Source organism: Paroedura picta, chromosome 8, assembly GCF_049243985.1.
Source record: "Paroedura picta isolate Pp20150507F chromosome 8, Ppicta_v3.0, whole genome shotgun sequence".
In the NCBI taxonomy this organism is placed as follows: domain Eukaryota; kingdom Metazoa; phylum Chordata; class Lepidosauria; order Squamata; family Gekkonidae; genus Paroedura; species Paroedura picta.
Genome location: NC_135376.1, coordinates 93,853,579 through 93,866,730, shown reverse-complemented (window position 1 = coordinate 93,866,730; position 13,152 = coordinate 93,853,579). Strand labels below are relative to the sequence as shown.

The window sequence follows — 13,152 nt, the reverse complement described above, 5'->3', positions numbered from 1 at the left end:
ACTGCCCCTTTAATAGCAGCCTGGTGCATAAGAATATAGCTGAGGAAATGCGCCCCACTTTTCCAGGCTTGGGGAGTTTTCGCTTGCCAGGCCGTGATTTTGAAGCACAAAGATAGGACAAGAAGGAAAGAAGCAGCGAGTGGGTAGATGAATGAATTGACCCTCAGTGGCACCATGGTAGAGCATCTGCTTCGCTTGGAGAGGGTCTCATGTTAAATCTCGTGCATCGCCAGTCCGCAGGAACAACCCGGAGACGATGTGAAAGATCTCTGCCTGACAGCCGCTGCCAGTCAGAGTAGACAATCCACAGCAGGGGTAGTCAAACTGCGGCCCTCCAGATGTCCATGGACTACAATTCCCAGAAGCCCCTGCCAGCGAATGCATTCGCTGGCAGGGGCTTCTGGGAATTGTAGTCCATGGACATCTGGAGGGCCGCAGTTTGACTACCCCTGATCCACAGTGTACTTTCTTGGGACAAGACAGGCAATGTCATGTGTTCACCCCTCAGCCATTCAGGGGTGGGTTATGACGGCCCAATAAGGTAGGCGGTTTGCCATTCCTTCTCTCTCCCTCTCTCTGCATGGGCTTCCATGGTGGTCTCCCATCCAAAGACCAAGCAGGGTTGACCCTGCTTAACTTTTGACGGTTGACGAGATTGGGCTATCCCAAGATTGGGCTAAGTCAGGGCATAATAAAGCACAATAAAATGGGCAAGGTACCACTCAGCAGTCCTGTGGTCTCATATTGATCAAATGTACAGTAAAGAGCATGGTTGCCGTTGTGCCCTTTTTGGTTTGTGTTTGTGTGGGGGAGTGTTCCAATTGTGTAAGAAAAAATGACTAACAAGTAGTCTGAAAACAGAGATGCTGAGGGGCAGCAGGGAGTATTTGTGTGAACAGGCTCCAACCTCCAATCGGAAACTCATTTCCCATTTGGAATAGCATCTAGATGTCTCTCTTTTATCATGGTGTCATCCGTATTGCCAGGTGACTGTGTGATATGGTCCTTAGTTAGTTTGGAGGCCTGGTTGGTCTGCAGTAGAACAGCTAGATTCAAGCCCTGAAGCACCTTAGAAATCAACAAGATTTTGGGGGCAGAGGTGCAGAAGGAAGCTTTGACTCTCAAAAGAAGAGCTGGTTGCTTTGTGCCCTGCTTTTTTACTGTCCAGAAGAGTCTCAAAGCAGTTCACAATCGCCTACTTGTCCTCTCTGCACAACAGACAGGTAGGTGAGGTAGAAAGAGCTCTGAGAGAACTGCTCTGTGAGAACAGCTCTGAGAGAACTGAGTGGTCCAAGGTCACCCAGCTGCATGTGGAGGTGGAGTGGGGAACCAGACCTTGTTCTCCAGATTAGAGGCCGTTGTGCTCAACCATAACACCAAGCTGCCGCTGCACCAAATTAGGTCTCTGAGGTGCTCCTGGGCTCAAACCTAGATAGTCCCTGTTGTGTATCCAGATCTCCAGGTTTCCATTTTTTTTTTGTGGGATAGAGATATTAACTTGGTGCTTCACAAGCATTCCATGAAATGTGAATTTAAGCAGATTTAGAGGAAGTGACCGGTGTGGTGTGGTGATGAAAACTGATGGACTAGCATCTGGATGCAAATCCCCACTCGTGCCATGAAAGCTTGCTGAGTGACCTTGGGCCAGTCCCACTCTTTCAAACTAACCTACCTCTCAGGGTTCCTGTGAGAACAAACTAGAAGAAAGGAGAACGTTGTAGGCCACTTCATGTGAAAAGGGGGATAGAAGTGAGGCAAGTATCACTCACTGGAAAGCTGCTCGTGCTTCATCTAAAACCTTGGGCTCACTAGCTGCATGTGGCAACCTTCCAGAGGCTTCCTAACCCTGCAGGACCCAGACTAGTGGCTAAACGGAGGAGGCTTACCAGGCAATCCACTACAGATCTGGACCGAGAGCATTAATTTCAGTGGAATTAAACAGGAATAACTCTGCATTAAGATTGCACAGCTGTGGCCTGGATAGCCCAGACTATCCTGAACTTCTCAGATCTTAGAAGCTAACCAGGGTCAGCCCTGGTTGATATTTGGATGAGAGACCATCGAGTTAGTCCTTGGTTGGCTGAAAATGAAAACTTACTGGTATCCTTACCACTTTAGGGCTCTAATATTTGGGTAGAGCCCTCCTGGGCGGAGCATGTCCGGCCTGTGTCCAGCTTCTGTTTCCTGTGTCCGGCCTCTGTTTCTGGCTGGACACACTTTGTGGACCAATCAGGCCAAGAGTGCCCACCTCCACAAGCTGTCCGCGTGGCGCAGCGGAACACTTGCCGCCAGACGCAGCCTCACCGCCAACTGAGATGGACCTGCAGTGCCCTGGCTAAACTGCTGCTTGTCGCCTCCATGGCTGCAGGACAGGATGGCTGGTCTCGGGGGGCCCGCCATCCTGCTCTACAGACCCAGCCACCGCCTGCGTGTGGACACGGCATGGTGGCTCCGATGGCAGGGTTGGGGCCAGTTTAGCACCCGTTGCCCTCTCCTAGGCAACGGGCTTTCTTGATAGTGCTTTCATATCTTCCAAACCGAACAGAGATTCCTTGATCTGACTCAACTACTGGCATAGTTGCCCCGAATAAATGCCGAATTTTCCTGGTTTTTATTCTGGTACATTCAGCAATATTGATGAGCTGTTAATCTTGTTTTTCCTCCCCCCTGCCATACACACACCTCCAAGCAAGGGGAAGTGAAACAGATAGTCATTTGAAACCAAGCTGCTTGACAGGTCCGCCCATCGGCAACCATTTAACCCCCTCATTTAACCCCCCCCTCAGTTGGCGGGGAGAGCTAAATGGATTGCTGAAATGGCTGCTGATCTTGTGCCAGTGTATCAATATTTATGTTCAAATACGAAGTGTTGATTGTGAAACAGATGCCACTGTTTTGAAATACGTGTTTATACAAAAATAAATGAAGCAAATATAGTTTGTAACGGTGCATTCGGTAGCGAATGCCCAGTAACTGCATTTTGCTTACAATTCACTGTGACTATTGAAACCCAGCAGCTTGATGGGTCCGCCCTAGGATTCGCTTCCCTCCCCCCGAACGGGTAGACAGCAGGGCGGACACTGTACAAGCAGCACAACTTCTTGGCTTTGAAAGAACTTTGACTCTGTGGTCTTTAAAGGGATCTTGGATCCTTTAAAAGCCTCGGACTCACGGAGCCCAAAAGGATCTGGCTTTCCCGATTATATCAGAGTACCAGCACCAGTATGGCATTAGGATTTGGGAATACTGGGAAAAACCAATCTTTTTGAGATTCAGTATGCCTGAAAAATACCGGTGAGGGTGTTCTTGTTTTTTGCACACCCCTACTCGAGGACCATCACACAGAGGCAGGCAGTGACAAGATGCCTCTGAACCCTGCCTTGCAAAACCCTCTAGGGTCGTTGTAAATGGGCTACCACTTGACAGTTCCTTCCACGACTGTTGCCAGGATTGCGCTGTGAGTGAGTTTCTGGTGATGCGCAAACATGGCTTAAGGAATCCACATCACTGGAGCTGTTCTATCCTCTGGAAAGGCTTCTAATTTAACAAATGCCGTCTGCTTCTGTCTCCTTTGCTCAGAGAACCGCAGATCTTTGTCCAATGAGGCTCACTCGCCTCAAGTCAGCACTCCAGAACTTTTTGTGACCTTAGAACCGGTTATTTGGTCTGCGTCCAGATCTCGTTTCTTATGCCCTCCGCCTTTATTATAAGGGACCTGGATGTGCCCTTCCCAGCCGCTGCCTTTTGTGTGCAGCAGAAGCAAATTTTGGCTTCAGCCCAATAATGTTCAGAGAAAACCTTTGAACAAATGGCGCCTGGATTGGGTGTGGTCGCGCGTGCTTGTGAAACTTCTGTTTGTTTGCTTCCGTGATGCATTTGCACCCTCCCTCTCCATCACAATTTCCAAATGCAGTTTATGCTTTAAAATTGGGTAAAATAATAAACAGTCGAAACAGTCTGGGGCCTTTGACAGGTCCTTCAGGAATTTCTCTTCTTTTTAATCTACAGAATTTGTACTCTGTCTTTCTGACTTCCTCGAGGCCCCCAAGGCAGCCCACAGACTTATTAAAACAGACTTAATAAGAGCCTTGAAAAACAGCCCCAAACAAAGCCACATTAAAATGCATACAATAAAAATACACCTATGTTAAAAGAAAGACAGATCCGCTCCCTAGGGTGGTGCACCTGACCCCCTTTCTTTGGATTTTTAGGAGGCATTTGACGTTTTATTTAAGACTGTATTTGATTAGTTTTTTTACCAGTCCTGAATTGTAGCTTTACATTTTGTGTTTAAGGTAGTTTATGTGTTTTTTCTGTGTTGTAGGCTATCTTGATCTCCCTAAAGAAGAAACACGGCTCATAAATGTTTCAAGTAATCAAACAAATATGTATGCCATTCCCCCTGCTCGGTTGGCCGGGAGGGGCGGGGGAAAGTGCCAGAGGGGAACACTGGTAGAGTCCTGAAACACTGTCATTCCCTGTGCACTTGGAAACTATGCACCAGGGGTACCAGGGCATTTGGGCAAAGTATGTAGTTAAATGGTAGAATTTGGCTCAAATGCCAGAGTGTCCCTAGGACAGGGGTGGGCGAACTGTGGCCCTCCAGATGTCCATGGACTACAATTCCCAGGAGCCCCTGCCAACGTTTGCTGGCAGGGGCTCATGGGAATTGTAGTCCATGGACATCTGGAGGGCCACAGTTTGCCCATCCCTGCCCTAGTGTCTCATCCATGTTGTGCTGGTGTCACTTCCAGGCACATAGAGTGTGATGTCAGCTCATCACTAGTAATGAAGGTACATCGCCAGTAACGGGGTACCCTTGGAGGGTGCTGAGTAGAGAGTTGGATCTGCTTCCTGCCTCTGGTGACTTTAGAACTAGGGATGTTTGTGGTCTGTTTTGGTTCGTGGCCAAACCCCCTGGTTGCCCTCCGTGTATCTGGGATGAAACCGGGTTAAACTTTTAACCGAGAAGTAATGAAATATAAAAAGATTGTGCTGCCTTATTAATGTTGGATGAGGTTTCAGTGAAACGTGCATTCATCGAACGTCCCTGGATTATCAACAGCAGCCCATGGTTAATACTTTTTGTAAAGGAAAGTGACGGGATTTTTAAAAATATGTATATATATATATATAATGACTGCAGTTATAGGGCGCTGCTAATTGGAGGTAGTTTTCTGGGCTGTAAGGTTTGCCCATAGCTGTTGGAGCCTTTGCTTTGATTCTAGCTGCTCTAATGGACGCCTTAATAAAATTAGAAAGATTAGATCAGCAGCATTCTGAGCTTTGTGGAATTATTTGATCGTGGTCCAAGGAGGGTGAGCAGTTTGCCAGTTGATGGAAACGTTACGATTCAATAATAATTTTTCCAGTGGCGATTTGTTTCATCTGTGCGCGTATGTGTGAGGGAGCATGTAGAAATAACCAACACAGACCCTTGAGAGCTTCTCACAGATGTGAAGGGCAAGGCAGGAAAAGATCCCCTCCCTTGCTCTTACCCCTACCCCCCTTCCTAGCTCCGATTCTAAAGAATAGCTTCGCCACGTGAAATGGAAAATGATTGCTCAATCCAGTTACACATTTTGTGTCCACACATTGACTTCTATCCAGCTTCACTCCCTCACAGGAACTGAAAGGGGCTGTGTTCTTCCAACATCAGTCCTGTGGGATCTCTCTGGTTGAGAAGATGTGACTGACCCCATAAAGACTCGCTCAGCCGGGTGGGGATTTGAACCTGGGCTTTCCAAGATCTCAGCCCGTTACTCTGTCCACCCTGCCCCTGTGGCTCTCAGGAGCTTTGACAGATTTTGCCACCCCTCTCGATGGCCATTTCTGGGGTGGGGCTGGGGGGGAGGCGGGCCAACCCGACCATATATGGTCATATCACACAATTTTTAAACATATAAGAAAAAACTCCCACCCATTTGGGAAACCCTTCCAGGGCCATCAAGAAACCTCAGGGTTTTGTGAACCTGGTTATTTTCCCCTCCCCCGGTAGCTCATCTGGGCATATGATCAAAAGGTGAAAAATCTAGCAAAGGAAATGAGGGGGGAGATCAGCCATGGGTAGAGGAGAGTATGCAAACAAGATGGTGGCTCAGACGGAGAAAGTAGGTGGCCATGAGGGGAGGAGGAGGGGCTTATGCTTTCTCACAGATCTCCTCCCCCCAAAAAATTAGCTGTTCTCATATCAGAGTCTCTCCTGGCTTTTCCCATTTTCCTCCCTTCTTACCCAGCATGTGTTGCCGAGAGTGAGCAAGCACACCCATACTCTTTGGGTCAGTGACCCAACCTCTATGATGAGGCCCATCTCTCTATTTTTTCCAGTGCCTTGTGGTTTATGCCACGGCACAATACCCCTGAGCATGGCTATGTTGCTAAATCATGCAAAGTCATCATGATGGCAGTGGTTTCCAGTCGCTTCCTGAACATTTCTCTGCAAGGAATTTGCCCTTCTCCCTGCCGCTCTTGGCCTAGGTGCTGCCCTCCCCAAGATCTCACTTCCTGAGCAGCGCCAGTCGCTTCCCACCCCACTGGTGCGTGTCTGGAGCTAGATCAAGATGGCCAGCCATATTAATCTGTGGCAGTAGAAAAGAGTGGCACCCTGCAGACTAACCAAATTTGTTAGTCTTCAGGAGCTTTCCTTAGTGAGAGCATCAGAAGAAGTGAGCAGTGACTCAGGAAAGCTCCTCCTCTGCCCCCAATTTGGTTAGTCTTAAAGGTGCTCCTGGACTTTAAGGGTTTTTTAAGGGTTTGTTACGATTGGGACTTTTTGCTTGAACCTGGCTGTAGCCTTTCAAACCTGAGCAAAGCAACAGCTCTGGGCAGTGCCTTCTGGGAGGCAGCTTCTTGCATGGGCATCTGCATGCCATTCTTCCCTGTGACTTGAGTCCATCCCTTTGTGATCTTGTGTTTCACCACAGCAACCGTTTCTAGGTAGGGAGCGATGACTCAATAATGCTTTTCCAGTGGCAAATGAGTTTGATATATCTGGGTTTTTCTTTTCTTTCCCTAGTTAGCTGGAGTTGCCTTTCTTGGAGCAGGACTCTGGGCTTGGAGCGAAAAGGTAAGGAAAGCGTGACTCTCAAATAGAACCTGATTTATAAAAATTATATGTGGGACCCTCATTTAAACTTTACTTTTTGCAGATTGTCTTGCGGCTTGAGTCTATACCACTTATTTATTTAACAAAACTTATGCTCCTGCCCTCATAAGAACCACAATTTCACTAACAAATAAAGCAGAGGGAAATAAAGCCATGTTTTAAAAATCTACAAAACCCCTTAAAGCAGTTGAATGGCTCAGTGTCACCCTACAGGCTCCAGGTTAGAGTCCTCCGCTCTTAACCACTGGCTTGTAAGAGGTGAGCAGAGGTGACCTGCCATTGCCAGCCTCTGCTTAGCAACCCTGGACTTTCCTTGCTGGTCTTCTCTCCAAATACTAACTGGGGCTGGCCCAGCTTAGCTTCCAAGATCAGGTGTGATCGGGCTAGCCTGGGCTATCCAGGTCCAGGCAAATACCCACTGTTTTTTGCCATCAGGGCACAGCTGAGGGCCAGCGGGTTTGATTTCCCACTCCTGCTCCATGTGCAGCCAGCAGGAAGACCTTGGGCCAGTTGCGGTCTTGTTAGAACTGTACCTCAGTTCTGTCAGAGCTCTCTTGGCCCCACCTCCTTCACAGGGTGTGGGGAGCAGAAGGGAAAGGTGTCTGTAAGCTGCTTTGAAACTCCTTTGGGTAAGGAAAAGCAAGGTATGAAAGACAACCCTTCCTCTTCTGACGATGCTTTGGGGTTTTCAGGGCACCAGATGAGCAGATGTGGTTTGAAATTCCCTTTCCTCTGCATGGAACCCCCAGTCCTCTTTGGGGTTCTCCTATCCATATACTAACATAGCCAGCCTTGCTTAGCTTCTGAGATCTGACAAGATCTGGCCAGCCTGGGTCATCTCCAGAAACATTAAAAAACCCCAGCTTACCTCTGTCTCAGCTTAAAATGCAGGACTCTCACAACAGTTAATACCGCACAAGCTCTATGCATGACATTACTGAGAAGCCTGCCATTTCATGCCCTCGTGCAGAGGTAACCTCATAGCTGAGCCACTAGCCCTCCCCACGCTGCCTCTTTGCTTCTGGTGTCTCAGCCTGCTTTCGAGAGGGTTGGGTTGCCAGCCTGTGGGTGGGGCCTGGATGTCTTCCCGAACTACAGCAGATCCCCAGACTACAGTGATCCGTTCTTCTGGAGATAATGGCCACTTTCAGAGTTGGGGGGTGGATGTCACTATACTCTCGAGGAGATCCATCCCCTCCACACATTCAAGCCTTTCCAGGCTTCACCCCCGAATCTCCAGGACTTTCCCAACCAACCTGGAACTGGGAACTCTGCTTGCAGCCCATTTGGGGGTTTTCAGCCCATGCTCCCAAAATGTTTGTGTTAAAACATATTCTCTCCTTTAATACCTCTTGTATGGTTCTATGGCTTTGAGGCAGACACCACCCTGTACTTAACCAAAGGGGTGGTGGTGGTGGTAGGAGGTACTCTACAAGTTAGTTCAGGAAAAGAGAAGGACGGGTTTTTATATTTAACTAAAATTAGAGAGTAGATCTGAAGCTTGGCGGATTATGAGTAAAGTCTCAATTGTGGGATTCCCTTTCTCTCCCCCCTTTTAAAAAAGGGATGATTATTCGCAAGTTTCATCGGCCACAAAAACATTCTTATTTCACCAGCCTTCGAGGCTTGGTATGTTGGGAGCTGATATTTTGCTTTGAAATGTGAATGGCTGAAGCGCTTTCTCATGTGAATGTTGTTTGGAGTTTCAGGGTTTTCTATTGTGTTAAATCACTTTGGAGATTTCACTGGGAGTTGGGAGGTGTGTCAGGGTTAGAATTTGGAAACAACTTTGGTTCCACTGTCTTCCCTACAGTCCTTCCTGGCAGTTTGCTAGTACAAGATCCCATCCAGAAAAAAGACTTCCACGTTAAGCTGTGATTTTATTGAGGTTTTGTTCACTGTATCCAGCTTAGTGTAGTGGTTAATGTGTCGGTTAATGTGTTGGACTGGGATCTGGAAACCCAGGGTTCAGACCCTCGCTTCTACCATGGAACCTTCGGCTAGAAGAAGAAACAGGAGAAGCGTTTGTTCTTCTATGCTGCTTTCCTCTGTCCGAAGGAGTCTCAAAGTGAGTTACATTCGCCTTCCCTTTCCTCTCCTCACAACAGACACCCTGTGAGGTATGTGGGGCTGAGAGAGCCCTGATATTACTGAATCATAGAATCATAGAATAATAGAGTTGGAAGGTACCTCATGGGTCATCTAGTCCAACCCCCTGCACTATGCAGGACACTTATATCCTAATTGCTCATCCACTATGACCTGCCACCCCCTTAAGCCTTCACAGAGTCAGCCTCTCCATCAGATGGCTATCCAGCCTGTGTTTAAAAATTTCCGAAGATAGAGAACCCACCACCTCCCGAGGAAGCCTGTTTCACTGAGGAACCGCTCTGTCAATAACTTCTTCCTGATGTTTAGTCAAATTTCTTTTGAATTAATTTCATCCCATTGGTTCTGGTCCATCCCTCCGGGGCAAGAGAAAACAACTCTGCTCCAGCCTCTATATGGCAGCCTCTTAAATATTTGAAGATGGTAGTCAAAACCCCTCTCAGTCATTTCCTCTCCAGGCTAAACAGACCAAGCTCCCCCAACCTTTCTTCATATGTCGGTCTCCAAACCCCACACCATCTTTGTTGCTCTCCTCTGGACATGCTCCAGTTTGTCTACATCCCTCTTCAAGTGGGGTGCCCAAAACTAAACACAGTACTCCAGTGAGGTCGAACCAGAGCAGAGTAAAGCGGTACCATCACCTCCCGTGATCTGGACATGATACTCCGTTTGATACAGCCCAAAATCCCATTTGTCTTTTTAGCCACCGAGTCACACTGCTGATTCATATTCAATGTATGGTCTACTAAGACTCCTAGATCCTTTTTGCACATGCTACTGTCAAGACAAGTCTCCCCCCCCCCCCCCATCCTATATTGGTGTGTTTGGTTTTTCCTATCTAAATGTAGAACTTCACACTTGTCCCTATTGAACTTCATTTTATTCAGTTTAGCCCACTTCTTGAGCCTATCAAGATCATCCTGTATTCTGATTCTGTCTTCAGTTGTGTTTGCTACCCCTCCCAGTTTAGTATCAACTGCAAATTTAATAACTATCCCCTCTAAACCCTCATGCAAATCATTTATACATATGTTGAACAAAACAGGCCCCAGGACAGATCCTTGGGGAACTCCACTTGTCACTGTTCTCCAAGAGGATGCTGAACCATTAACAAGTACCCTTTGGGTATGATCTATCAACCAGTTATCGATGAGGCTGAGAGACCCCTGAGATTATTGAAGAATCCATGGACATCTGGAGAGCCACAGTTTGGCCACCACTGGTCTAGAGAAAACTGCCATAGCCTGGCAGATTTTGGAAGCTAAGCAAGGGTTTCCCTGTTAGGACTTGGAGGGGGGGGGGGGAGGGACATCCGGAGAAGTCCAGGGTTACTATGCAGAGGCAGGCAATGGCATCTCACCTCTGTTCTGCTCTTGCCTTGGAAAACTCCATGGAGTCATCATATGGTGGCTGTGACTTGGCAGCACTTTTCCCCACCAAATCTTCTCTACAGCTGCTAAAACAGCAGCCCCGCTCCCTTGAATCTGCTTATCTTGGAGCAGAAGAGAATGGACAGGTACAATGAAAAAGAATATAGCCCCGGTCCCATGTTTGTCAAAACAGTATGCTTTTGCCATGTATTGACTGTACTGCCTGACCTGCCTTGCCATGGGCTGCTTTGATGTCGTAACCATATTTTATATTTTCACCTTGTATTGCTTGGATCGCTTGCCTTGCCTTGCCGCGGGTGGTTTTCTGGCCTGTCTGCCTATCACTGTCGTTTTTGATCCTGTTATGATCCTTTGATCCATTGTTGATTGAGCAACATAGGTGTGGATGTAGCTAGCTAGCTCAGGATGTAGCTAGCCAGCTCAGAGCTAGCCAACTCAGCACATGGAGGGTCCCCTGTTTGAAGTGTGGGAATGACTATTTGTGAGGATCTGTAGTTATTCAGAAAAGAAATCTCTTGATGGATAGTCAAAGATTTCTTTATGAAGTATGAAGATTTCTTTATGAAGATTTCTTTATGAATGCCTCATCAAGGCATTGCATAAACTGGGACGGAGGATAAAGGTCTCCACATATATCCCAAACCCTGTTGCCCCCTCCCATGGAAATCCAGCAAAAATGAGGGAATATCAAACAGTCTTAACACTCAGATAAGAAATTCAGCTTCAAGGGAGCAGGGGAAAGGAACAGAGCAAATGGGTTGCTTAGAGGAGAGGAAGAGGGGAGGTTGGAATGGAAATGCTGGAAGGACATCAGGGTCATAAAACAAAGCAAAGGAGACAAGCTGCCCCCATCTCCTACACAGGGGTGAATACTCTTATGTTATTTAGTTACAGAAACATCCTAAATAATGGCAGAAGCCACATGATTCTGACACTATCTTTCCCACTGAATTTGGGACTTTGTGGGTAGTTCATCTGTCCTGGCCATTTGGTCAGGCAAATGCCTTTGTGCCAAAACCATTGAGTGGAGTGTAGATAAGGGGTAGGAACTTTAGTCTTAGCAAGAGCCCTGTGATTATTAGTTCACTATTCTTTCAATAAAGAGATTTTTCTTCAGTGAAGCCTGCTTATTGGGAGTAATCGACAGAACCCACAATGTTGTAGTTTGGAATTAAAAGTCTGGTAAGGTACTGGTCGCCACACAAGGAGTATGTAGCAGGAGGCAGTTGCTACATTAGCCCTGAAATTATTTATTTAGCTATGTATGTCCTGCTTAAGCCACTTACAAACTCCTTCCATCTCCCCTACACCATTTAATCACAATAACCCTGTGCAATAGATTGAAGATGACTGGCCCAGGGTCACCCAGAGTGGGGATCTAACCTTGGGTCTCTCAGGTCAATGGTGTGGTTTCTTAGATGGCTGTTGAATATTTTGACTGTAGATTCTGCAATTTGATAGGCTATGGGTGGTCAAACTGTGGCTGTCTAGATGTCTATGGACTACAAGTACCATGAGCCCCTGCAGGCTGCTGGTATTTGTAGTCCCTGGACATCTGGAGAACCACTGTTTGGGTACTTCTGTGCTAGGAAAATTGCCTGGCTGCAATAACGGAAGTATTCTGTTTCCGAAACCCTCTTCTCAGCCTCTAGTGCCATCTTGTGGACAATTGTCTTGGGCTGCCAGACCCTCTGGCAGAATGAGTTATTTGGAGCAGTGGTCCCCAACCTTTCTGAGGCTGGGGACCGGTAGGGCATCGGGCCTAGCCCACGCGGGCCGCGCCCGCGCATCAGGCCGCACCTGCAAGCCACGCCCGCACAGGACGCTCATGCGCGATGCGCGGCCCGGCCCTAATTCCCTCTCCCCGCCCTCCTGCAGTAAGAAGCTTCCCGGGCCGCAAGCTTGCGGCCTGGGAAGTTTTTTACTGCGGGGGGGGGGGCAGGTTGGGGACCACTGATTTGGAGGGCTGTTGTGCTCACTAAGTAGCAGCATATTCCGGTTTGTCACTCACTGTGCAGTTGACAGAAAGCTGTGTCCTCTGCACAGTTTAACAAGTTCATCCATTCATCTGCAACCTTTTAAGTTAAGTCAGGTCATCCTGCATCCTACATAACTGCATCCTACAGAGTTCACCTCCAGTTGGACAGTGTTTAGACTGCTTTTCCTGCCAGTTTCCTACAGGTCATTAAAGCCATTCTGCAGAGATAAGTTTCTTCCATGTGCTTCCCAGAGATACCATTTTCCAGGCCCTGTGTACACCAAGCCTTACTACCTTGTTTCCTTTCCCTCATAGTGTCCAGAAACAAAGTAGAGTTCTAGCTAACTGGTAAATAGACAAGATTTGTGGATGTCTAGATGGGTGTGTTCCTGGCCCTTCCCTAACAAAAATGCTGGTGCCAGTAGAAGCCTTGTGTTTCTGTGTGACTTTTGAGCAGGTTTATATATACCCAGTACATAAAACAAACAAACAAACAAAAAACCAAACTTCAATAAGAGAAACTGAACTGTCGAACTCTTAATAAGCAGACTCGCTGTTAGAGAAAATCT

At 47.4% G+C, this 13,152-nt stretch overlaps 1 protein-coding gene across 1 annotated transcript in view; it reads left to right on the top strand.

Annotated features, from left to right (window-relative positions):
- TSPAN14 (tetraspanin 14) overlaps window positions 1-13,152 on the top strand; it is a 56,230-nt gene that overhangs the window by 28,394 nt on the left and 14,684 nt on the right. Inside the window, exon 3 of the mRNA XM_077350824.1 lies at window positions 7,016-7,066. Coding sequence (XP_077206939.1) covers window positions 7,016-7,066 — 51 coding nt within the window. The remainder of the gene's footprint in view (window positions 1-7,015; window positions 7,067-13,152) is intronic.